Source organism: Protopterus annectens, chromosome 5.part0, assembly GCF_019279795.1.
Source record: "Protopterus annectens isolate FY-2018-M chromosome 5.part0, PAN1.0, whole genome shotgun sequence".
NCBI classification, from domain to species: Eukaryota; Metazoa; Chordata; order Ceratodontiformes; family Protopteridae; genus Protopterus; species Protopterus annectens.
Window position 1 is genome coordinate 681,079,461 of NC_056735.1, and position 27,311 is coordinate 681,106,771.

At 39.2% G+C, this 27,311-nt stretch overlaps 1 protein-coding gene across 1 annotated transcript in view; it reads left to right on the forward strand.

Annotated features, from left to right (window-relative positions):
• The first annotated feature begins 1,369 nt into the window (after window positions 1-1,369).
• The window catches only part of GPM6B (glycoprotein M6B), a 1,017,601-nt gene continuing 991,659 nt past the window's right edge, over window positions 1,370-27,311 (forward strand). Inside the window, exon 1 of the mRNA XM_044072527.1 lies at window positions 1,370-1,489. Coding sequence (XP_043928462.1) covers window positions 1,486-1,489 — 4 coding nt within the window. The 5' untranslated portion in view covers window positions 1,370-1,485. The remainder of the gene's footprint in view (window positions 1,490-27,311) is intronic.

Below are 27,311 nucleotides of genomic sequence, written 5' to 3' on the forward strand. Positions count from 1 at the left end.
TACTAATTAAATATTGAACTAAGGGCAGGACAATCTGAAGGTTTAAAAATCATTTTGTGTGCTGTAGTTAGTTGCAGGTAGGAGAGATAGTATCGTAATTCAAGCTATTTCATAGTGTAGAGCGTTAAAGTGATGGTTAGAGTATTTGGAGTTTGTCGCGAAGTTGGCAAGTTTGTTGTAACATGGCTTGAGCTTAGTATTGTTTTGAGTGTCGCGTCCTCGGTTTGATCCTCAAAATCGGTTCCCTCGAATTGTAATCGCTATTAAGGATTGTCACATGTAGTGCTGAATAGCCATTGAGGTCTTGAAATATGTTACAAATTGGAAAAAAAGTGTCCTAAAACAGTTTGTGCCATCTGTGAGCCCAGTTTCTTTAACCTGCACAACTAACTGCACAAGACAACAGAACAAACTGACACTGTGTGACAAAAAGTTATCTTACAACTTTTCAAGAGGACACACAAACATTAGTAAATAGGAATCTGCTCTGCCTCTCAACTGTTCAGATTTTTGGTTCATATTTTTGGTCTGTTCCTCATAAAATGTGTGGTTTTCTGGCAAATCACTGGGATGATCTGAGGACTGAAGTCATTAAATAATGGCATACATTTGAGTTTCAGACTTCAAATCCTTCAGTAAATGCATGTTATAACAAATCCTGTTACTCTAGCAACGTTCTAAGTTTATAACGCAATATTTAAAATAAGTTCCCATTTTTGGCCCGCTGTTTCCCATTTAATAAAGCTTTGCCCATATTTCTTGCATTAAGTGGTTGAGAGGTATATGCTCTGGAAATACCAAATGTGAGTGACCATGTAGTGCTGCACTGAGATTTTTTTAATACGTGTTTCTTATTTTTCTATTAAATTCTTTTTTATATAACAATAAATACACACAAAAACGAACACTCTTGGTTGAAAAAGGGCAGAGTGCGAGATTGATTATAGTTAAAATTTACTTTAAAATACAGAGGCAAGACACATCGCATTATGTAGTCAGCTACATTAAGTCTCAAGTTATCCAATATTTTTTCTGTTAAAATAAGTTCGACTATTCTTCATTAAGTAATGAAGTGATGTACTGAAAGTTATTTCCATATAGAAATGCATTATATTATGCCTCATAGCATCTCTTCGTACTTGGTGTGGTAGCTCATATGCTGACAAATGCAAGGAGAAGGAGTGAATGTAATTCTCCCCGTACTGATTTGTACTTGGTTGTGGTAAGAATCTCAAATAGGACTGGGGCCCTGCTAAGAGACCCCACAGTTCAGATGACTTTCTATGTAACCGGGCAGCTCCTCTACCCCCGCCCGTGCAGTGCTGTAATCCGGACCGCTGACGTCAGCCCCTAAAGCCCTGTAGCCGAGTAACAGCAGCTCTCTAGTCTCAGTACTAGTTTCTGTAAACCCCCTCCGGCACCGCAAGCTAGCAAAGTTTGGGCCACGAACTTTATCAAGCTTACGGTAGTCTGACACATTTCAGCATGGGTAAGCAATTAGTTTTATCCGCTTTCGTATGGGAACTAGTTATATAAATCTGTGTTAATATTTACAGTGATCTCTGAGCGTTTGACAAGTGATGTAAACTTACTTGGTTTCTGCTGTACAGGGCGTCCGCCCAGCACAGATAGATTGTTGGTTTGTTGTTAGTGTCCTAGAAGTGTAAACTTTCTGGAGTTAGAACGTTTTATACTTAATCTGAGGCATGAATACGTTTAAAATTAATTGAAACTGCTGTCAGACTGCTGCTGCTAGGATTCGAGCAATGAAGTTGGGTATCAGTGTGACCCCCCCACCTTTTCCTCAGATGAGAATTGTGTTAAAAATGTTTGCTTCAAACGAATGTACAGCGGGATTGACTCAGACAAAACGATGTGAAAATAAGTGTATGGCATGAAGGATGGATTGAGCAATAAACGGGGCAGGGCAGAATTTTAACAAAGATACGTATGCATACTTGTTTGTCAGTAGGGTGCTTAATATAGGCAGAATTTGCTCCAGTATTTGCTATCGATCTGTCACTTATACAACTTTTCAAACACTCAAAACTATGTTGGAAGACAGTTGGGATATCATTTACTTAGTTATAAGAAGTTAAAGTAAACTGACAAGTCTTCCCAAACTGAATGATATCACTTGTGATAACTGTGTATGTATCTCTTTTCTGAGATTGTCATTCTCCAAGCATTTGGTTAGTTCCTATATTACACCGTTTACTGAGCTGTAAAACAACACTGCTACTTAGAAATAAATTTAAATAAAAACATCACTTTATTTTTTTTAAGTAATACCTTTTAATAGTTTCAGCTGTTGAAAGACTGCTTCTGATTACATAGGTTACCAGGCTTTCCACTTAGAATGCAAAATAAGTATGTCAGTGGGCCAAACTTTTGTAAATTCCTCGTTAAGTTCAGATGCAATGTATTACCTGCTATATATTTTAATGTATTTGTGCTAGAGTATTTGACTTCACATTGTGAAACTTGCAGAGAAGCATTTTCTAAGAACATGAATTTACAGGAGTGAAAATGTCATGTCTTTATGTCTGTAAGTGGTATGCTCAAAGGTACCAGAAATGCAAATTTACATTTTTTGGAAGCACAAGAACCCTCAAAAGCAACATGTTCTAATAATTAGCTATTCTAGAAACTATTATTTAAATGACAAGATACTGCTGTGTACAGAAAGCAAGACTCATACGAAGCAGATAAAAGCAAAGAATCAATACAGCAAATATCAAAAGATGTCAATGTTAGTAGTCAAGAGTTTTCAGACAAATTGCATTTCTGTGTGCTGTAAAATGGATATTGGAAAGACAAATGGAGAAATTAAGAGGTAACATTCTTGGCAAGATGTGGTTCATAAAGATGTCAGAAATTCTAACTTGGCAGTACCATGGAACTAAACTGATGTGGGATTTTCCATCACCGTTTCTTCCAGTTTATAGCTAAAAGCTCAGCATGCAGTTGCGTAAGTGGTGTTCTGTTAAATAAATGGATGGTAAATTAGATAAAATGTAATATAATTTTAACCCATTGCCATTTCATTGTCTCTGTTTTACTTAGACTTGCCATTAGTGCTGATTTATAGTAAGACATTTCAAAGAAAATAAGCTAAAATTATTATTTTCAGAAGGGTACTTTTTTAAATAGTATATCAGCGCAATGTTCAGTTTCTGTTTTGTATGATTCTTGCTTTCTGTACACAGCAAGGTTATAGTAAACAATTATCTGTCTTTTTCTTTATAGCAAACTTAGTTTGCTTTCTAAGAGTTTTGCACAGGACGATACCTCATTTCTTTCATTTCATGTCACATGCCATTTCCCCAGGCAAGCCTCGATTTTGCAAGTTGTATTTTAGATACCATCAAGTCCTGGAGCAAGATATTTCTGGAGAAAAAATTAAATTGATGAATACCAGGGGAAAAGGGATGCTTTTTTGATCATTTTCAGTGGCCTTCCTTATGTCTTTATTGTGGTACAATAATTTCCATTGTAAGAAGCAATGCTGCTTGGCCAGTCATAATGTCTCCACTGTTTAAAGAAGTACTCAGGTACATAAAACATTCTTCTTCACCCTGCAAGAGGAATGCACTCTAGGATATGGATAAAGGTGATGAGCTCTCATGTGCTAAAGTAGATGTATTGCAACTAGCACCACACAGCAGGAAGGAGATTTTGTTAAGTAACAGTATGCCTTCTGAACTGGAGTCCCTAGATTATTGTACCTCTGTATACATTTTTTGCGTTTTAACTCTTTTGAGTTCCCCATCATTAGAGTGTTTTAATAAGATGTACCCTTGTGGCCATGCAGGGTTGCTGTCATCACATAACTGAAGATGTAGTGTAATGAGGCAAGGTGCTGTGAAATGGATATGTAGTATGTGAGCCAGAGTCTACATAATAATGTTGTATGTGCCACGCCACCATCAGGACAATAAATTAGTTGAGAGCTGTGAGTGTGTGCATGTGTAGAGAGAGAGAGAGAGAGAGAGAGAGAGAGAGACCCACATTGTATTTATCATTATGTGTTTCATGTGCCATGTGATTTTGTTTTGTGAAGTTAAGAATGAATTTCAACAGTTTATATTATAAACCACTCTCACAACTTAAACCAGTGAGCTAGCTCCGAATTTAGTGATAACATCTGAAAGTGCAAGTTATGTGGCAAGTTATGTTATGTGTCTTGAAGTGTAGTGAGACCTCTTGCTTCAGATGAATGGCCTTATAACTGTGTCAGCTACACTTGTATTCAGGGTATCCAGTCTGGATAACATTATTGTTCGAAATCAAGTACATTAATTTTTAGGAATACATATCTAAAGGAAATTAGTAAATGTGATAACAGCTCTGACTTGCTCTTATTCTGTAGTAAAGCAGTCCCTTTGCCTTTGATGGTATGTTGTCTACCAGTATCATAGTCTTTTTTTTTTTTTTGCTCTCATCAAAAAAAAAGTGTAACAGAGCCTAATGAAGAAACATTATATGTGCTGCTATCCTCCGATAAAAACCCCTCTTCTGCTCTGATTATTTGACTGTTGAGTAATTTGTCATGGGAAGTTATATACTGCACCAGTTTGAATTGAAGTGAACGCTTATTAGATATAACAGCCATGAGGAAAAAAGTGATATACACAGGAACACTCACTAGTGAGTGTCAAGGACTCTTGTGAACCTAACAACCTTCTAAACTTATAGGATGTTTCTTCAGTTTGTATGCATGTTTAGTGTTTTTTTTTTTAATCTTCTGAATGACTTCTCTGTGGCAGTAAAATGTAATATACTTCATTAAACCAAAATAGGTGCAGCTCAGGGAAAGTAGAGTTTTCTATATTGGAGCACATGCAGTCATTTACCAGAAACTGTTAATAGCACACTTGCAATTAGGTTTCACTTAAACTTAGCAAATTCTGTTCTTGAGGAGTCAGCTGGGGGGAGATGGAATGTCTCTTTTGTCAGGTAACATATCTTGGAAAAAGGGAAGGTGTTTATCGCCAAAGACTATTAGTTCTTGGTGGTGACCAATGATGCTAGTAGAGTGGTGTGCACATATGTACTGCACATTGGATATTGTCAGGACAATGGGTAAGACATACTAAAAAAATCCTTCTGCAGGTATCACAATTCCTCTGTTCTAGAATACTATAATCTGTTCTCTATATGCTTCCCAAAGTCACTTACACTAAAGTTTCTACATTTGCAGAGTCTTGGCCTGAAGGAGTAAGTCAGACGGGTGGAAGGGGAAAGGAGGGTGAGAAGGACTTCAGAAATTGCCTGATGACAAGAGAGACAGTTAATGTGGGACTAAAAAATAGTATTTATTAAGGAATAGATATGTATAAAAATAGACAGTATGGAGCCTGTTGTTAGACTACAAAGCTGCAGTTGCAAACTGCATTTGTTCCATACCAAAGAACATATAGTTATAACACTTTAATCATATATTTTAGTCATAAAACAGATGAATCTGTTCTTGAAAGAGCTAGCAAACCACACTTGCAATTTAATGTTTAAGCATGAAAGGGAGTGGGTTTGGTATAATAGTTAAGGTCTCAACCTCATAAGTAAAAGGTACAGGGCTTGGTTCTGATCTCAGGTTACTGGCTAAGCCTTAATTAGCCTAGTGTTCACCTATGAAGAAGTATCACATCCAAATATACTTTCAGTTAAGAAATTTGATCAAATAACTATATTCCAAGAATGAGAATATATTCAGTTCCTTTAAAGTTTTGCCTGAGTGTATCAACAGAGATTCATAATTGTTTGTGATTATAAATGTGAGGTCAGCAGAAAAAAACTCAAGCACATAATGCTGAAAAAATCCCTGCTAAAGTTAAAATATTATATATATATATATATATATATATATATATATATATATATATATATATATATGTATATGTATTTTACCTAAAACTGTAACACAAATATGTGCACAGTCCTCATAAACCATATATTTTCATACTGATAACCTTTAAGTAGATCATTTAAGATTGTTCCACCAGCATTAAGCTGATATCATGGTAAATTGATGTGTGTTGCTATAACTTTTAAAACATGAAAATATTGACAGTGTAATAATGATGAACTGAAGTAGTACCAGAGTACCATGTTTGTGCCCTAACACCCCTATAAAAATGAAGAATAACGCAAGAGTGTTTTCATGTATGCATTAACATATACACGAATTACTGATAGCAACACATGCTAGAACTAGTATGTTGCATACATAGGACCATAGGAAATACAAGGCATTTGAATCAGAAGATCACTTATATCTTGCCAATACCCGCCCTCATGCTGTAGCCTCCTTTTCAAGAAGGGCAAAGAAGGTCACTGCTGGAATAAAATTATGAGTACCCATCTAATCATCCAGGTTTAATATGAAGGATGCTACTCAGTCATAGTCCACATGAGTGTGAATGACTTGAGACTTACCTTCCTGCACTATACGAAGAGAGACATGATGGACCTCTCTGAATACATGTTGCAGGCTTGATCATTTGTTTAATGTTTTAATGGCATCTACAGTAAACATATTGCTAAAAATTAATCATTATAAAACAATGCATTTTGAATTGTTTTTATAAGGCATAGGCTGGTATTTGGCTTGTATGACTACTGCAGTTGGTTACCCCGAAGAATTAAAAAAGAATTAGCCACTGTTGTGATTATATTGGTCAATGAAGAAATTAGAAAATTGGTGAATGAATTTTCTCCTGCTCATTTCATACATAAATGTTATTCATCTATTAAGAACTATAGGGATACTTGACCTAGCAGATAGGTAATTATTTTTAAATACACTGCCCTCAGAAACCACATGCAAATAAAACCAAGTCAGCACCAACAATTACACACAAAAATGCACATCACAGTATTTCCATAAGCAAACCACTAAGGTGAAATTTCACACATTTGAACATCATGGTCATAGGAGACTCAATTGTGAGACATACAGACTCCCTCCTCACCAGGTTGGATAAAGAGAGGGTTGCAGTCAGTTGCCTATCATGGGCTAGGATTCACCAGATCACACAGGCACTCAGGTCACTCAACCACAAGTACCAGTATGACTCAGTCATAGTCCACATGAGTGTGAATGACTTGTGACTTACCTTCCTGCACTATACGAAGAGAGACATGATGGACCTCTCTGAATACATGTTGCAGGCTTGATCCTTGCATTGAGCAGCATTATGCCCTCACCAAGAATGATACCACAATCTTCTTTTTCTTTCGGTTGTTCCCATTAGGGGTCACCACAGCGGATCATCTGCTTCCATTTTTTCCTGTCCTCTGCATCTTGCTGTGTCACACCAACCACCTGCATGTCTTCTCTCACCACATCCATAAACCTTATCTTAGGCCTTCCTCTTTTCCTCTTACCTGGCAGCTCCATCCTTAGCATCCTTTTCCCAATATACCCAGCATCCCTCCTCAGCACATGTCCAAACCAACACAGTCTTGCCTCTCTGGCTTTGTCTCTAAACTGTCCAACCTGGGCTGACCCTCTAATATACTTATTCCTAATCCTGTCCACCCTCATCACACCCAGTGCAAATCTTAACATCTTGAACTCTGCCACGTTCAGCTCTGACTCCTTCCTTTTTGTCAATGACACTGCCTCCAACCCATATAACATAGCTGGTCTCACTACCCTCCTGTAGACCTTCCCTTTTACTCTTACTGCTACTCATCTGTCACAAATCACTCCTGACACTCTTCTCCACCCACTCCATCCTGCCTGTACTCTCTTCTTCACCTCTCTTCGCACACAGCCATTACTCTGAACTGTTGATCCCAAGTATTTAAACTCATCCACCTTTCCCAACTCTACTCCCTGCATCCTCACCATTCCTCTATCTTCCCTCTCATTCACACACATATATTCTGTCTTAATCCTGCTGACCTTCATTCCTCTCCTCTCTAGAGCATATCTCCACCTCTCCAGGGTCTCCTCAACCTGTTCCCTACTCTCACTACAGATCACAATGTCATCTGCAAACTTCATAGTCCACGGGGACTGCTGTCTGATCTCGTCTGTCAACCTGTCCATCACCATTGCAAATAAGAAAGGGCTCAGAACTGATCCTTGAAGTAATCCCACCTCCACCTTAAACACATCCATCACTCCCACCGCAGAACTCTCCATTGTCACACTACCCTCGTACATATTCTGTACCACATACTTCTCTGCCACTGCCAACTTCCTCATACAATACCACAACTCCTCTCTAGGTACCCTGTCATATGCTTTAAGTCCACAAAGACACAATGCAACTCCTTCTGACCTTCTCTGTACTTCTCCATTAACACTGTCAGAGCAAACATTGCATCTGTAGTGCTCTTTCCTGGCATAAATCCATACTGCTAATCACTAGTCATCATCTCCCTTCTTAACCTAGCTTCCACTACTCTTTCCCATAACTTCATGCTGTGACTGATCAGTTTAATGCCTCTGTAGTTACTACAGCTCTGCACATCACCCTTATTCTTAAAAATCGGTACCAAAACACTTTTTCTCCACTCCTCAAGCATCCTCTCACTTTCCAAGATTTCATTAAACAATCTGGTTAAAAACTCCACAGCCATTTTGCCTAAACACCTCCATGCTTCCACAGGTATGTCATCTGGACCAACAGCCTTTCCATTCTTCATCCTCTTCATAGCTGTCCTTACTTCCTCCTTGCTAATCTGTTTCACTTCCTGATTCACTATCCCCACATCATCCCACCTTCTCATTCTCTTCATCCAACAGCCCCTCAAAGTACTCTTTCCATCTGCTCAACACACTCTCCTCACTTGTGAGTACATTTCCCTCACTATCCTTTATTACCCTTACCTGCTGCACATCTTTCCTAGCTTGGTCCCTCTGTCTAGCCAATTGGAACAGGTCCTTTTCTCCCTCCTTAGTGTCCAACCTTTCATACAACTCTCCATACACCTTATCCTTAGCCTTTGACACCTCTCTCTTCGCCATGCACCTCATCTCCTTATACTCCTGTCTACTTTCTTCATCTCTCTGACAATCCCACTTCGTCTTCACCAACCTCTTTCTCTGTATACTCTCCTGTACTTCCTCATTCCACCACCAGGTCTCCTTGTCCTCCTTCCTCTGTCTAGATGTTACACCAAGCACCTTTCTAGCCATCTCTAGCTCTGCTGTAGTTACCCAGCTATTTGGTAATTCTTCACTTCCACCCAGTGCCTGTCTTAACTCTTCTCTGAACTCCACCTCACAATCACCCTTTTCCATTTTCCACCATTTGATCCTGGGTGTTGCTCTCACACTCCTCCTCCTCCTCTTCTTGATCACCAATGTCATCCTACAGATCATCATTCTATGCTGCCTAACTACGCTTTCCCCTGTCACCACTTTACAGTCTCCAATCTCCTTTAAACTGGTCTTCCTGCATAGAATATAATCCACCTATGTGCATCTTCCTCCACTTTTGTATGTCACCCTATGCTCCTCCCTCTTGTTAAAATACATATTCACCACAGCCATGTCCATCCTTTTCGCAAAATCCACTACCATCATTTCTCTCCTTAACACTATACCTATCCATCACTTCCTCATCCCCTCTGTTCCCTTCACCAACATGCCCATTGAAATCTTCTCTAATCACCACTCTCACCCTTGGGTACAGTCATCACCACTTCATCCAACACACTCCAAAATTTTTCTTTCTCATTCATTGCATACCCAACTTGCGGAGCATATGCACTAACAACATTCATCATTACACCATCAATTTCCAGCTTCATAAACATCACTCTATCTGACACTCTTTGCACCTCCAAAACACTCTTGGCATACTGTTCCTTCAGGATAAACCTACCCCATTTCTCCTTCCATCCACACCATGATAGAACAATTTGAACCCACCTCCGATACACCTGGCCTTACTCCCCTTCCATCTGATCTCTTGCACATACAATATATCAACCTTCCTTCTGTCCATCATATCAGCTAGCTCACTCCCTATACTAGTCATACTACCAACATTCAAAGTTCCTACCCTCACTACCACACTCCAAACCTTTCTCCTCTCTTCCTGCCTTCGGACATGCCTTCCCCCTCTTCTTCTCCTTCGGCAAACAGTAACCCAATTTCTGCCAGCACCCTGTTGGCTAACAGTACTGGTGGTGGTCGTGGTTAACCCGGGCCTCGACCAATCCGGTATGTAAAGCTGTATTGTTGTCCGCATATGTCATTTGGGAAACATTTTACACCGGATGCCCTTCCTGACACAACCCTTCCCATTTATCCGGGCTTAGGACCGGCACAAACAAATACACTGGCTTATGCATCTCCCGTGACTGGGTTGAAGAATGATACCACAATACATACAGAAAATGATTGACTTCAATAATTGGCTTAGCTCCTGGTGTCATTCCAAGAGGATCCAGTATTTGTTAGCCTGGGGAGATATGATCAACAGACCACCCTGCTTTGCCAGAGATGGTCTGCACCTATCACTGCTAGGCTTTCAAATACTGGCTAAGGCATTAGCTATTCCAATAGAGCCTTTTTTAGGCAGTGCCAAACCAACAGACCTACCAACATAAAAATTTCTTCTGATGCCAAGCTGAAGGTACTACTGCTCAATGTTAGGAGTCTTAACAAAAAGCTGAACTCCCTGCAACCTCTTCTAACCCTGGAGAATGGTAACATCTGTGCAGTTACAGAGATGGTTCAAGGCTGCAGAAAGCATCACAGCAGTGCAAAGCTACAATGCCTATCACACATTCAGATGACCCTCTGAAATGGAAAAAAATGAAAGGAGGAGGTGTTTCCATTTGCAAATAAATAAATAAAATCACACCTCTAGATTGGTCAAGTAGAATGATTTGCTTGAGCTACTCCATGTTCAGCTAACTATAGGTAAAATCCTAGTACTAGCTAGCTACAGGTCCCCAACCATGAATCATGAAAACACTCCACATACCTGAAGTTACTAGAATCATGTACCATTCAGCCCAACACATTACTCATAGGCAATTTTAACTACTCCACCATAAAATGGGAAACATGCATGACTACTAACATTCATGGTCAGAGATTCCTGGACATTGTCAGTGCAAATGCTCTGGAATAGCTGGCCTGCACTCCCAGTAGGGGCTTAAATATCCTTGATATAGTACTCACAGATATGGGGGAGCATTGCACCCCCCCTGCAGCACAATTTCCTCACTGGTAAGATTGGATAATAAATATGTATCCTTTAAAATAAATGTAACAGTACCACCCCCATAATACCTTAAAGAATTTTTCCATGGCAAATTACTTTCTGTTATGTTATAGCAGACATATACACTAATGCCCTGTATAACCACTTATACAGCTGCATAGAAACAGCAGTGTCTGACTGAACTAAACCCAGGACTAGCTGGAAAAATAAGCCACCCTGGTAGACCCCCTGGCATAAATAATAAACTATACATCAGAAGGAAAAAATTCCTTTCCAGAAGTAAGTGGGAGGGTGTACAACAGAGAACAAATCCCTCATTAGTCTCACTAGGCAGATCAAGAAACTAGTCAAGTCTTCAAAAGCTAAATTGTTCTTCTTTCGGCTTTTCCCGGTTAGGGGTCGCCACAGCGGAACTCCGGTCCGCTAATGATTGGCAGTAGATTTTTTACGGGTGCCGAGGTGCCAGCTCGACGCCCAACCTTCAACGAAGGCACGCCCATTCTACGCATGTCTTTCGAACGCCACTCGACCACGGGGAGGACATGCAGATGCCACACAGAAGGTGCTCCAGCCGAGAATCGAACGGGAGAACCTCTTGCTGTGAGGCAACAATGCTACCGCTGCAACACCGCAGCTTAATATCCTCCCAAGCAAAGGATAACCACAAAGCATTTCTAGTTATGTCTGAAATCTTAAGGGAAACATTCAACACTGTGCTGAGTTGGCTGTAGATGTTGCTACCTATACTCAGCCAGAAGAAATAGCAAACCAGCTGGCTGATAAATTCAGTTCAAATTTCACCCCCTCATATTCTAGTCACTGCCCAAAAAATACTGCCTACTATTCCTTTGCCTGTTATCACAAAAAAAAACAGGCTGTGACTGTGCTCTCCAAAGCTGGAAACATGGCTTCAGTGGGTTCTGATGGAATCCTTGGGTGCCTATCAAATAGCTTGAAACATGACCTAGCTGTCCCACTTGAATCTGTATTTAACCACAGTCTCCAGACAGGCTTTGTCCCAGTAGAGTGGTGGACAGCAACAATCATCCCTCTGCACAAAGTGGAACATCAACTGACCCAGAAAACTACTAACCTATAAGTCTGACTAGCCTCATATGCAAGGCTATGGAAAGGATAATCGTGGACCTGATTGACAACGACATAGGGAATCTGCAGACACTAGACCTAACCCAGTTCAGCTTTATCAAGGGCAGTTCCTGCCTGCTTAATCTGGTGGACTTCTTTGAGAAGGTCAACAAGGCCATGGATGAGGGTAAGACAGTGCATAACACCTACATTGACCTGGCCAAGGCATTTGACAAAATACCCCACTTGGGTGTTATAGATGAACTCACAAAATTGGGCATAAAACTCTTTGTCGCCGGATGAATAGCCAAACGGCTCACTGATAGGACATTTTGTTAGAGTGGGGGGATCCACATCCAGCAAGAGGGCAGTCACTAGTGGAGTACCAAAGGGCTCAGTGTTGGGCCCCCTCCTGTTTAGGGTATACTTCTCAGATGTCAAGGCAAATGTAGATGGCCTTTGGTTGACCATGTTTGCTGATGACTGCAAGTTGGGGGCAATTACTGATGCCCCAAATGACATTGATATGCTACAGAAAGGTCTGACACAGACTAATGACTGGTGTCAGAGCCATGGCCTCAAACTAAATGTGAAAAAGTGCATAATAGTATATTTTGGGAAATCAAATATCTCTGCAAATTACAAAATTGATAGCACCACCTCCAAGAGTGGACCCAGAGGTGGTAGATATGGGTACTCAGATAGATGGTAATCTGAATTTTGACCACCATGTGTTCATGGTGGGGAGGAAATCCTTCTCTGTGGCTCAGTTTATATGTAAGAGCATGGTATCCATATCAAAGGATGTCATACTACCACCATACTTGGCCATCATCAGACCAATAATTGAGTACAGTGCACCCTTTGGCATGTACCTCACCAGGCACCTGCAACAGCTGGAGCATCTTCAAAGTTTCTCACTGAAAAGTACAGGTTATAACCAACATGTCACAAATGGACCAAATAAAAGCCCTATCACTGTGTTCAGCTTCCTGCTGAGTACTGAGACGTGATCTGTCCCTGACCTACAAGGCAGTATCTGATCCAACCTTGATGGAAATGTTACATATTCACAAAACTAACTGCATGTGGGTTACCCACTGCAAAGATCTAAACCTGATCTCTGACATGAATAGATCATGCTGGAGAGACAAATATGTATCCCAAAGATTTCCCTTCCTCTGGAATAGACTTCCTGTTCATGTGAAATAAAGCCCTTTCATGACCATCTTCAAGTGTAACCTGGACCAATTGATGAGAAATTGCAAATTCACTCCTGAGGAGGCAGTCTGTAAAATTGTCAAAACACTGCTTGCTGACCCTTGTTATCTTTCCTCTAAGGGGTAGAAATTTGGGTAAAATCTAGGTAAAACTGGCTAGGCATGTAAGAGTACCCTTGTAATCTCCTATAAACCTATGAACCTGTAAATAATTTTTTAATAATGTTTCTCTTTGAGATATTAACATTTTGGAATATAGCACAGTGCTGAAATTTGTTCTAGGAATTCAGAGTCAAAGAAGTAAAAGTGTAATGCTTTCTTTCATATGGGACTTAAACCTTGAACCTCTAGTATATTGTAATAGTGCTACTGTTGCAGGGACCAACAAGGACCCTTGGAGAGATAGGTGCTGTGTTTTCCATTAAGAGCCTTATCCTTTCAGCAATGAAACCACAGTATGATAATTAGGATTCCCTTTATCTTAGGAATTTAAGTCAGTTTTAGTGATAAAAATAACTCTGCTGCCTTATTAACATGACTATACACTTGTACCATTATTTTGGCTCCCTTGACTTCAGAATGCTTTTATATCTGTTTGTTAGGATTTATTAATTTGTAATGCATCTGGTGTATGTAATAAGAAATTTACAACCAAATTTATTTCAGTAACTTGTTACTCTGTGTTGCTAAAATCCTCACCAGTAAGTGGCAGAGTAGGCTAATTTACAGCACTAGTTTACCAGCAGAATACCAGCTTAACTATTTTTTCTTATTAATTTATTTATTTGAATTTTAGGGAATAATATATCTCAAAGAACCAATGCTCAATGGGTTAAATAAAAGCACATAAGTTAATTCAAAGAAAATAACCACCGCTATCTCAATTCAGATCATTAGTGTAATGGGAATTTATCAGAAAACAGTATGATTAATGAGGAAAACACAAAAAGATATTGTCTGAGCATGCACATAAGCAGTAATAGTTTATAAAATGGGAGCTATTAGATGTCAGCAGGCCATCCATAGGAGTAAATAAGTCCAGCGGTACAGGCAAAGCCTCCAAGAAAGATCTAGTAATGCCTAGCATGACATACTCTGGATGAAGATTGCTGCCTTACAATAGTGTATCCAATAGTTTTAACTTAAGGTAAGATACTTATTGCATCTTTATTTAGAAAACTGTTGTATATTGTACAAAATGGTTTTAACTTATGGCAAAGTATTGCATCTTTAGTTGAAATACAATAATTATTATTCAGATTTAATATTTTTATGTTAGAGGGCCACTGCTTTTTCACAGTGCCACAGTTTACTACACCCCTTGTTCCACAATAGTGCCCATTTGCCCTTCACTTCCCCTACAGCCACAGTCAGTGCAGCTCATACTTTACCTGTGATATTACTTTAGACTACGGACTTGTGTTATTGATAGCATGTTTGTTTCAATGTATGATGGTTTTTGTATGCACTGAATGTGAACATTATTACTTGGAAACATCAGTCAGTGTTGAAAAGAAGTTGTGTGAATGATATTTTATTCCTTAGTTGGACACAGTTCAATAAAGAGTAAATACGACGAAGTAAAAGTGGTTGCCATGTTGAGTCAATGGAATATGAGAAGCATTCTGGCTTGAAATGCCTGTAGTAGATTAGAGAGTGGAGGGAATGTCTGTAAGGAAGAATGAAAGAACTGAGATGCAGGACAACTGATACTGTTTAGTAATACTTTTTTTGCTTATGCTTACAAAAAGTATAATTTTGTGAACTTATGATACGGAAGTGAAAGCACACAAAAAATCTTTGCAAAACACAAAAATGCCAAGCAGGAAGAGAAGGATGAACCACTTCACAGTAAATAAATGCACCTATTCAGGCCAAATTCAATAAAACCAGTACTGGTGTTTATTGAAAATAATAAAATAAATTATAAACTCTTTCGTCCTGACCACTTCAGAACTTCATCAGATTTGATGATCTGATCTGATGAAGTTCTGAAGTGGTCAGGATGGGATGAAAGCACTTATCATTTATTTTATTCTTTTCAATAAACTTTGGCCTGCCTGAATAGGTGTATTTATTTACTGTAGAGTGGTTCATCCTTCTTTTCCTGCTTGACATTTTTGTGTTTTGCAACAGTTTTTTCTTCTTGTCTTTTTTACACAATAAATCTTACAAGGCTCTTTCAATGTTAATCACTATAAGTAAAGTAAAAAAAAAAAAACAAGAGACTAGCACATTTTGTAATTCATCATGCTGTGGACTTGTAGGACCAGTGGAATATCTAAAGAGAATATACTTTTCAGTGGATTGCATACCTACTTTGTTAGTATTTCTATTAGTCAACAATGAATAACTGTAAATGTATGTGTGCAATCTGAGGCACCATTTAAAAAAAAATGGAACCATCCTTGTGCCCCTTCCCTAAAAAAAGCAGTTTGTACAATCTCAGTGCAATTTTCAAGGGTGTGAATAGTTTTATTAGATTTTGCATTTAGATGTTGCTTTCTTTTGCCTTGTAAATATACAGCAATTTTGGAAGGAGAAGGGGTTGCTGTGATGACTTATTAATTACTTGCATATGCAGTGGTTTATATATGTAATTTTATTTAATGAGAAGTAAACACTTAGGTAACAATGTGTATTATGTCATTTGTCCTCATGATGTATCTCCTTTTGTCTATATGTGGAGCTTTTCTCCCCGGGCCTCTGCTGAAAATGGAAATATATCCAGTTGGACTAGCCCGGTCAACAAATGTAAAATAAAATAAATAAATAAAAAATAAACACACATTCAAGTAAATTGCATGTCATCTTCTTATTGTGATCAACAGAATGTGTATTTACTAGTTAAAACTTAGTTTGAAGCTCATATGGTAATCATAGTATGAGAATACCAGTTTCAAATTAGAAAAAATATGCTTTATGAGGAATAATTTGTACACTGTAGCTTGTCAGATTTGTAGTTCTTTTATTGGAAAGTAAAAGCGAGAAACCAGGGTCTGCTTAAAATGTTTTGCATGCTATTAGCTCACACTTCACCATCTCACTGCTGCCTGCTCCAAACAGCAAGTACCTGATCTCCCAGCAACTCAGTATTACCACTACATATTCCCCTCCAGAGCCCTAATTCATAAGTGTATCAAGGGTGGAGCAAAGGGGGCAGCTGTCTTCTGTGCAAGGTATTGGGGGGTGACTGGGAAGTGCAGTTCCTGCATTATTTTTTGCAGTAGCATTTCTAAATGCCAGTACAGAAAAGCACTGCAGAGCTTCAGTGTTTCTTGTGTGGTAATCTACTGTGGCAAGCCAATCGCTACAATAAATAAATTTATATATATATATATATATATATATATATATATATATATATATATATATATATAAAATTATTATTTTTTTGTTCTTTGGTTGAACAGCTGGGGGGCAGGCACTGTGTGCTAGATGAGCCAACTATGGCTCTGTTCTTACTCTAGCCTTAGAAGTCCTTTTGCTCCTTAAATCTAATACCAAACACTAGAGTAATTCCCTAAACCTAATCCCCAACATCAGTTCCTAAACATAGAAGTCCTATTTATTCCCTAACCAAATCCCCATCCTCATTCCCTAGCTTTAACCCAAAATCTTTGTTTCCCCCAAACCTGGGTAGTCAAACTGTCACTCTTGTACTTACCTTTCTCCGAACATGAATACCTGCTTGAGCAATAACCCATATGAAGCTCATAGAAAGTGAGTCCTCTGCTGCACAATGCAGCTGGGACTTCAACAAGTAAAGGAAATCTGAGGAAGCAGTTTGTCATTTAATATTAAGCTTTAAATAAACTGATTCAAAAACTTCAACTTAGTAGAGTTCTCCCCTCCCAAGAGATGTTTCATATTTGAAGTAAAGGTGTTGTAATACAGTGTCATTATGATGCAAAAAGTACTGCATAAACATATACATGAGTAGTAATACTTCATAAAGTAATACCTGACTGGCACTATCAGGACCTTCATGGAGGTATTGAGGCTCACTACCCTAGAGATAAAGTATTACTCCCTGAAAGTTTAATAAGGCTTAGTACTACATACACTGTAGGTGTTTATTATACAAGTCTATATTTATATCTATGTACATATCTATATATCTATCTATATATATATATATATATATATATATATATATATATGTATATATACATTGTGCATTACCCGCTCAATAGGCCTAAATCTAATACGCAATATCAACAAAAGCAGCTGGAGAGGCAGGTTTGTCTCACAGAAGCTGCCCTGTCTAGGGAATAGACTTCCCATACATGTCAAACAGAGTACCTCGCTGACCCTCTTCATGCGCAACCTTGATGAGTGGATGGGAAACCACAAATTTGTCCCAGGGGTTCCACCTTTCTCCTTCATTGACAGTGGTGACAGGTGCTGAACAAGTCTCATTTTGTGTGTGGGGGGCAAACCCCCAACACCCCCTGCTAAGTATATATAAACCAACTCTGAGGTTGGCATGTATGATCAGATGATTTTTGTATCAGCTGTACTGGTGCTTTTCCAAGTTAGACAAGTTCTATAAGTTGCTGTTAAATATTACATTTGTTGCTTATGTGTAACTGGATTTCATTGATGGTAAATAAAGTCTTGCATCTTTGTTTAAAAATCTGTGTATCCATGTAAGAGAAGTCTTTCTTTTTTTATATAATGAAGTCACAGCTGTTTTTATATTGTCATGGCTCTTCCCTTTTCATACAGTGCATCCAGAATGGTACACACTCTTTCTGTTCCTCCAATGTGCCTAAAACCAGGACAACACCCTTCAGATATAACAAAAGTTTGCTTATAATTTTAATGCGGGAGCTCATGTTTTCTAGACATTTTGGGTGGAATAAAGCACATCACAGATTTAAAAGGCACAGAAAAAGATGACCATGCTGATTTACTGACAAGAAAAATAAATCTCATCAAGAGTTGCCTACTGGAAAATGACATGCATCTAGGTAACCATTGATAAATATTTTTTTGTTTACATTTACAACACATCGATTTTGTGCTGTGAAATGTTTGTAATGGAAGAAAGTACAGAGATGGTTTTATTTGATGAACTTTAGTAATGGGGTTAATGTGTAAATTGTGTAATCTTATTCTAGTGGGCTAAATATGCCTACTTAGCAGTGTTGTTGCACTTGCTCGTCCAAAATGAGTGACTCTAAATACATAAGATAGCGTTAAAAAAATACAAGAATCCACTTTCTTTCGGAAAAGAATTGTAACTATGTCAGGATTATGAGGAGTCTTCAAGTTTGGACTTGTGTTTACCTTGCGTTATGCTTGGAGCGTGTTCTAAAGTCTTTTTGTTATTAACTCTGTCATGTTGTTACTTCCTTGCCTTTAATAGCCTTCCATCCATCCATCCACAACCTCTTCTGCCCATTTTTGCACAATGGGTCAGGGTGTCACTTCAACAGTGACAATCATCTAGAGCCAAGGTTTACACCACTAGGTAGCTGCCTCATGGGAAATTAAGACAAAAATATTCTGCAAGAATAGAGTACGTGATAAGTGTGCTCTTTTATCGAGAGCCTGCTCTTGAATACATCAACTGATGCATCAGAACAGAAGTATTTACAAATATAATGTACATTTGCAGCCTACATAGTGAAGTACTAATAATCACAAGTTAAATAATACCAGATTAGTCCATGGCATTCATGTTTTTATAAGAGTGAAACCCAAATGATAAGTATCTCCAGAAGAGTCCAGCTTCATAGTGTTCTACAGTGTATGTTTCTTATCTTTTTCTTAAAAATGTCAGTTGTTTTTGATGAATTTACTTAAGAAAATAATACATATGGACATCTGTACAATTTAGATTAAGTTTAAGTTTATGTTATACCTCTGATGCTTTGGCAGGAAAAATGTAGTTTGCTGAAAGTCTATGTAACATATGTATGCGTGTATTGTATTTTGTGGATTGCTGCGTGTACAGATTTGTAGTACTCCTGTGTGTGGATCTGTGATCATTTATTTCACAGATGTGAACCTGCCACTGTTCTTATGATAGCACATTGAAGGCAAATCACTTAGTGATATGAGAGAATCACTTAGTGATATGAGCAGAGTTTTGATAAATGATAGTGCATAACACAAGATTCAGCCTAGCTAACTCATTTTTTTAAATATTTAAGTTTCACTTTCTGAGCATTTTATAACTAACTTTGCTACATGTCTCACTTTTCAGAAGAATGTCATTATGTAGGCATATGTGCCCTGCAGGAAAAAGCATGAAAAATGGTAGTTATCCTGATATTTTGGATGAAAAAAATATTTTGTGCATTCTAGCAAATATTGCAGAAAATATACATACATGTAAGTGTAGGCTCATTAAGTGTGATCCTTGGAAGAGCAACAATTTAAGTGTGATAAAGAGGAATATATGTATTCTAATTCTAAAACAGATGTATTGTGGAGTATTTCCCCTTCTCCAAAGCACAGGGTGGGGGGCACAGGCAATCATATCAGGAGTGCAAGGAGCATTTCCACTCTCCAAAACTGCTTAAAAAAGTGTAGCAGCAAATATAGTAATTTAATATATTTTATTGGAAACATACATGAGAGTTTGGACTCATAACATTAGGTCTCAGACTTTTGACAGTGAGCTGAAAATTATGATCTCATGGGTAATTGCTGGACATGCAATCCAGGAGACCATTAAAGAACCTAACCAAATTCCCAGTTGCCCCAAAGCACTATCTGGTTAAGTGACAGTAGGCAAGTGATAGCCGAGGAAATCAAACCATGTACTACAGTAAGTAGTTCATTAAAAGTTCTTAGCCTTAGTTCTTCTCCTTGATGTTCACAAAGAGTATGGCCATATTTGCTGCAAACTGGAGGCTTCAGGGTATCCAGGCTCCGTGTATCTAGAAAACTGGCTCCTTGCTGTTCCTTCAGTAATTCCAGGTCTTGAGGTGTACCAATAATTTCTGTGAAGTCTCATACATTGCTTTCACAAGCAGTCACCTTTTCTAAGATGTTTACAGGGCAGCTTTTTATGTAAGACCAGTTATCATCATTAACCTCCTATTTTCTACATCAGGTCAGGTTGTCATGTCAGCAGTTGCCATCTCTGTCTTGATTGAATGCTGCTCTCCTACCTTCTTCGACAGTCATGCCTGACTGTCAAAGGTCTTCTCTCACACAATCCATCCACCTCTTTGTTAGACACCCTTGTTTCCTCTTGCCTTCTTCCTGTCTGTCCCAAGTTACCTTACCTTTAAGCATCCCTGTGACTAGCACTTGCCCTAATACCTGCTGGAAAGCACTAGGAAGCCTTAAACTGATACAAGCACTCAACTCTCCTTATTAATAAGGAGAAATTAATCATAGGCACTAAACAACCTATAATTGCAAAGTACCTTGCTAAGGGAAGGGAAAACAGCTCCTATACATTTAAAAAAAAAGCACCAAACCAGGCATATCCAAGGGACAGCTTCCGGTGATTTCTCCTGTCCACCTGGTGAATCTGGGCATACTGGGGCAATGCAGCAATTGTCTCATGTACACAGACAACCCTCTCCTCCTACCACCCAACACTACAACCTGTGAGAGATGCACTTACATAGCCAAACTGGAAGCAAAGCTCTCTCCATCCAAGATTGTGCTAGACAGTCAAGAGGAGAAGGTTAACACCCGCACTACACCTCAAGCAACACATAGCCACTGATAGCAACACTAAATCCACATATGCAGTGGCCCTTAACTGTAACCTGCCCAAGCAACAAGGACCTCTAAAGCTGAAAAGCAAACAAACACCAATCACAACCAAAGTGTCACGTAGCTCACAACACCAGTGTGCCACCCAGCAACAGCCCCTAAGGCAAGACAGTGTACCTAACACTTTAGTCATAGGTGACTCTATAGTCAGGCACACTGATGTCCCACTCACCAGGTTGAACAAGGAGAAAATTACAGTCAGCTGCCTGTTGGGTGCCAGGATCCACCACATAATGCATGCACTCAAGTCACTCCACAACAAGTACAAATATGACTTTGTCATTGTCTATGTTGGAGTGAATGACTTGAGACGTACCTCCCTGGACTACATGAAAAGAGTCATGGAAGAGCTCTCAGATCATGTGGCCCAGGCAGGTATGACCCTAGCCCTGAGTAGCATCCTGCCTTCACCCAGAATGATACCACAATAAAAGGACAAATGATTGACTTCAACAATTGGCTAAGCTTCTGGTGTCATTCAAAGGGGATCCAGTATCTGTCTGCCTGGGACGACATGATTGACAGACCGCGATGCTTTGCCAGAGATGGTCTGCACCTGTCTCCCCTGGGATTCAGGTTACTAGCTAAGGTTCTTGCCACCCCTATAGTGCCTTTTTTAGGCAAAGTTCAAAGGACAAAACCACCACCGTAACAGGTACAAGCATGCAAAATCTGAAGGTAATGCTACTCAATGCTAGAAGTCTAAACCTCAAAATGCACACTCTCAAGGCACTCCTAAAAATGGAGAACATCGATATCTGTGCAGTAACTGAGACCTGGTTCAAGGCTCCAGAGAGCACCCCTGCAATACCAGGCTACAACTCTTACCACACTTTTCGGCCACCAAACCAGGATCGAAGCACTAAAGGTGGAGGAGTGTCCATATTCACCAAGGATATTCACACCACCAGGCTAGTTGCCCAACACAATGTGTCTGAAATTCTCCAGGTGCAACTAACACTAGGTAAGACTGCAATCAAAATTGTAGCTTGCTACAGATCCCCCACCATGCCACAAGATTCTCACTACACCTTTCTAAACATACTGGAAAATATTAAGATACAACCAAACACCCTAATACTGGGTGATTTCAACTACCCTGCCATTAACTGGGAAAACTACTCGTGTACCAACACCTTTGCCCAATGGTTCTTGGAATTCATAAATTCCAGCACCCTGGATCAACTAATGCATAGTCCCACCAGGGTCTTCAATATCCTAGACTTGGTAATTACCAACATGGGAAATCAATGCTCCATACCTATGGTCACCCCCTCGTTGGTCAGGTCAGACCATAAGCTAATCACCCATAACATCCACATCCCACCCCTACTCCCCAGTAAGGAAACCTCCATAAAAAACTTCTCCAAAGCCAACTTCATGCTACTCAAGTCAGAAGTGACAAACTTCATGACATCCATGCAGACGGGAACTGAAAGTTTGACTACTGAGTCCTACACTAAGGCACTGTATGAACACATCCACTCATGCATGAATCGTGCGATCCCAAATAGAACCAAGATGTTTTTCTCCAAAAAAAAGGAAGCCAATCTGGTGGTCCCCTGCCATAAACAAACTTTACAACAAAAGGAAGAAACTGTTGCAGAAAAGAGGAAAATCCCATGATGCAAAAAAATTTCCTTACCAGCCTCAGGAAGAAACTGAGATCCCTCATAAAATCCTCCAAAGCTAGTTATGAAAATAAAATTGTCAAAGATTCCAAAAACAACCACAAGGCATTGTATAACTATGTCAAGAATCTAAATGGCAATGCTCAGATCAGCTCTGAGCTACAACAGAATGGCATTAAATATACTGATCCCAAGGATATTGCCAATATCCTGGCAGATCGATTCAGTGCCAGCTTCGCCCCCCTCTCACCCCAAACCAAATATCCACGGAAAAAGCAAAAAACGCTGAAATACCACTCTCCTTAGATGCAGCAAAGATAAAAGGCAAAACCAGCCTGGATAAATCCACGTATAAAAATTTAATGAAATCTGTAATGGTTGAGCGCTTTCACTCGCATCACACGAGCTTCATCAGAACAACTATAAATTCAAGTCCATCCATTTAAATATCAAAATTGGCGCCAAAAACAAAATCAATTCTTAAAGCTGTATTGCAAATTTGTTGCATTCATAAACTGAAACAGTTAGCAAAATATAAATTGAAATTGCCCTGTTAGATACTATAAATGTAACATATTAGTTAATAAATCTGATGATTAATAAATCTAATAATTAATATATAAAAATATAGTAATCAATACCGGAAGATTGTCAAATTCTGGTAATAACGGCCACACAGGTAAAAAATGCACTCTCCAAAGTTAAGAATACAGCATCCGTGGGACCAAATGGCATCCCGGGCTGTGTACTACATGAACTACAAAATGAAATGGCACCTCACCTAAGTGTCATGTTTAATCATACCCTCACCTCAGGTTTCGTGCCCACTGAGTGGCGCACAGCTACAGTTATCCCACTCCACAATGGGGATCCACCTTGGATCCCGGGAACTACCACCCCATCAGTCTGATGAGCCTGATCTGCAAGGCCATGGAACGTATTATCATGGAACTTATAAATAAAGATATTGGCAACCTTCAAACACTGGACTCCACCCAGTTTGGGTTCGTGAAGGGCCGATCTTGTCTCCTGACCCTGATTGACTTCTTTGAATCAGTCTCCAGAGCCGTGGATGAGTGTAAGGCAGTCAACACAACCTATCTGGACCTCACCAAGGCCTTTGACACCATCCTCCACTCTGGAATCATAGATAAACTTACTAAGCTGGGCATTAATCCCTACGTCACTCGATAGGTTGCCAACTGGCTTACTGACAGAACCCACACTGTAAAAGTAGCTGACTCCAAATCCATCTCCAGACAAGTGACAAGTGGAGTACCTCAGGGTTCAGTCTTGGGACCTCTCTTGTTTGGCATCTACTTCTCTGAAGTACAGGCCAACACTAAGGGACTCTGGCTAACAAAGTTCGCAGATGACTGCAAACAGGGAGCCATTATTGAATCCCCAAATTATGTGGATACTCTGCAAAAGGGCCTTACAGAAACAGATGCTTGGTGCCAGATCCATGGGCTCAAACTCAATGCCAAGAAATGTATAGTTATCCCCTTTGGGAAAAAAACATGTACCCCTGAATTACCATGTAGGTGGCAGTACACTAAACACCGAAAGTGTGATAAGAGACTTAGGGACACAGGTGGACAGTGGTCTCACCTTCAGTAACCACATCGCCACAACAGTCAGGAAATCCTTCTATGTGGCACACTCATCACTAAGGGTTTTTCATCCAGAAAAAGGAGGTCATTTTCCCACTGTACTAATCCCTCATTAGACCCATTATAGAATACAACGCCCCATTTGGTATGTACCTCTCAAGACATCTGCAACAACTGTAAAGGCCGCAGAAATACCTTACTAAAAGAATCACAGGCCTAAAGCAGATGCCCTATGCTGACCACCTTAAAAATCTCCAGCTATACTCCGTTGCATATCGTCTACTCAAAGGCGATCTCTGCTTAACATACAAGGCCATGTCAAACCCAAAGCTGTTGTACATGCTACACTTAAAGAAATCCCAATCCCTCAGCGCCACACGCTCCAGGGATCTAAACCTTGTCATCACAATAAACAAAACATGCTGGAGGGATAGGTTCCTAACCCAGAGACTCCCCAGACTCTGGAATAGACTGCCCATACATGTCAAGCAGAGTGCCTCTTGTCCCTCTTCAAAAGGAACCTTCACGATTGGATGGGAGAAAGGAAATTCACCCCGGGGATCACATCAGTCCCAAATTATGCTAGACAGGGGTCCAGGGAAGTAAATAGTGTGGGAAGAAATAGCCTGGAAATTGTTATGGCTAGGCTTGTATAGGCCCTAGGGCCAGTAGCCTAGTACCAACCTATGAACCTAAGTCTTCTTCACCAGATTGTCTTCTGCTTTTCAGCACGTGCCTGAACCATCATAATCTGTTCTTTTTGACCTTCTCTTTAGAGCTACTTCTGCTCTGATGTCCTCATGTCTTTGTCTGCCCCATAGTGTGAATCCCATCACTTGTTTCAGGTACTCACCTCTAGCTTCCTCAACTGTTCTGTCTTTTCTGACATGGGTTTTGTACCACACAGTACTGGTCAAACCACTGTTTTGTACACCTTACTTTTTGGCTTATTTGGCATTCTTCTGTCATATGCAACCCTTGACACTCAGCACTAGTTGGCTGCAGTCCCATTGATTCTAGCTTTGAACTCCTCATTCAGACTTCCCTTCTCCTCAAGTACCCCTGAATCATATCCGAAGAAACTAAAGTCAACAAGTCTTTGCTGTGGTAGTAAAGTTTAAATAAGTGACTTTTATTGGTTAAAGTTAAGGTTTGTGGTACGGAGGAATAGAGTCTGGATTACAGCCCAGGAGACTTGGGTTCAACTAGCAACCTTGACTCCTGAGACGTTTACTGTGGGCAGTCAGTAATGGGGGGTGCAGTACTATGATGAATTTTATAGTAGGGATCACTTCAACATTGCTTGTGATTCTGCAATTGATGTTATTGGATATCTCTGCATAGGGGGCAAGATTAGAATAGGGCATAAACAAAAATGTTTTCCTTAGCAGCAGTGTGACACTGCACTTGGGCACCTCAATTTCCTCTATTGCCCTGAATATTAGATCATGTCCAGGAGAAGGAAGATGGATGCATGGGCTTAGTAAATGTGAAAGGGCAACATATATATATATATATATATATATATATATATATATATATATATATATATATATATATATATATACACACACACATACACACACACACACACACACACATATATATGTATATATCTATATCTATATATATATATATATATATATATATATATATATATATATATATATATATGTATATATATATATATATATGTATATATATATATGTATATGTATGTATTTACATATATATATATATATACATACGGTTCCCTATCAGTAGCTCAAAGTTCCAAAACTTCGAAGACCATATGTCTGAGACCATATGTCTGAAGTTTTGGAACTCCAAACACTTTCCATTGAGATCGCTGTATAGCACAGAACTCAGGATTTGCCATTTTTTTCTCACTGTAGTGTGATCTCAGAGTTGTTATATTTAAGTAGCAGGGGGTGTGGGTATGCAGGGGGGCTTGCCCCCCTGCAAAAAAATACAAGTACGTTGTTTTATTTTATATATATATTTTACATCCTTTTTTTCTACTCACCTACCTTTCTTTCTTGACTTTTTAGCAAGTGCACTAGCTCAGATTACTTTTTTCCTTCAGGTAATGACCTGGATTAATTACTATGCAGTGCTGTTTTACATATCAGCTCACTGATATTTATGAAGATGTACTAGGTTTAGGGAGTAAGTGTCCAAGGTCCTGTAGTTAGTAAAATCGGTGTTATCTGTATATGTGATGTTGCTTTTGTCTTACATAAAAATATACAAAAACACGCTAAAAAAGCCAACAATAATTAATTACTGAACTTTGTTTTAAAAGAAATGCAAAAGAAGAGGTACTAAAGAGACAAGGTATGGACAAAGGGAAGACTTGGAGCTGGTAACTTGCCTGACTGCCTTGTCTTTTAATTAAAGTGTTATTTATTTATTTTCTGCCCAAGTTACTCAAGCTTGATTTCCTTAATTGTTTGTAAACAGCCGAATACTAGATTGAAAAATAAACACAGTAACTAAAATAAGTGCTATGATTCATTTTAAATGATGCAAAGTACATTTTGTACAACTTGATGCATATCTGCCATAGAATTAAGTGTGTATTTAAAAATGCATGCCAAATGCACTCGCGTCATGAGTACTTCCTCGTGTCATAGCAAAAGTATCCACTATGTGCACCTGCCTCTGGCAAGAGTATATAAGTATCCACTATGTGCATCTGCCTCTGGAGGGAGTATATAAGTATCCACTATGTGCATCCGCATCTGGCAGGAGTGTATAAGTATCCACTATGTATACCTCCCTCAGGCAGGAGTATGTAAGTATCCACTATGT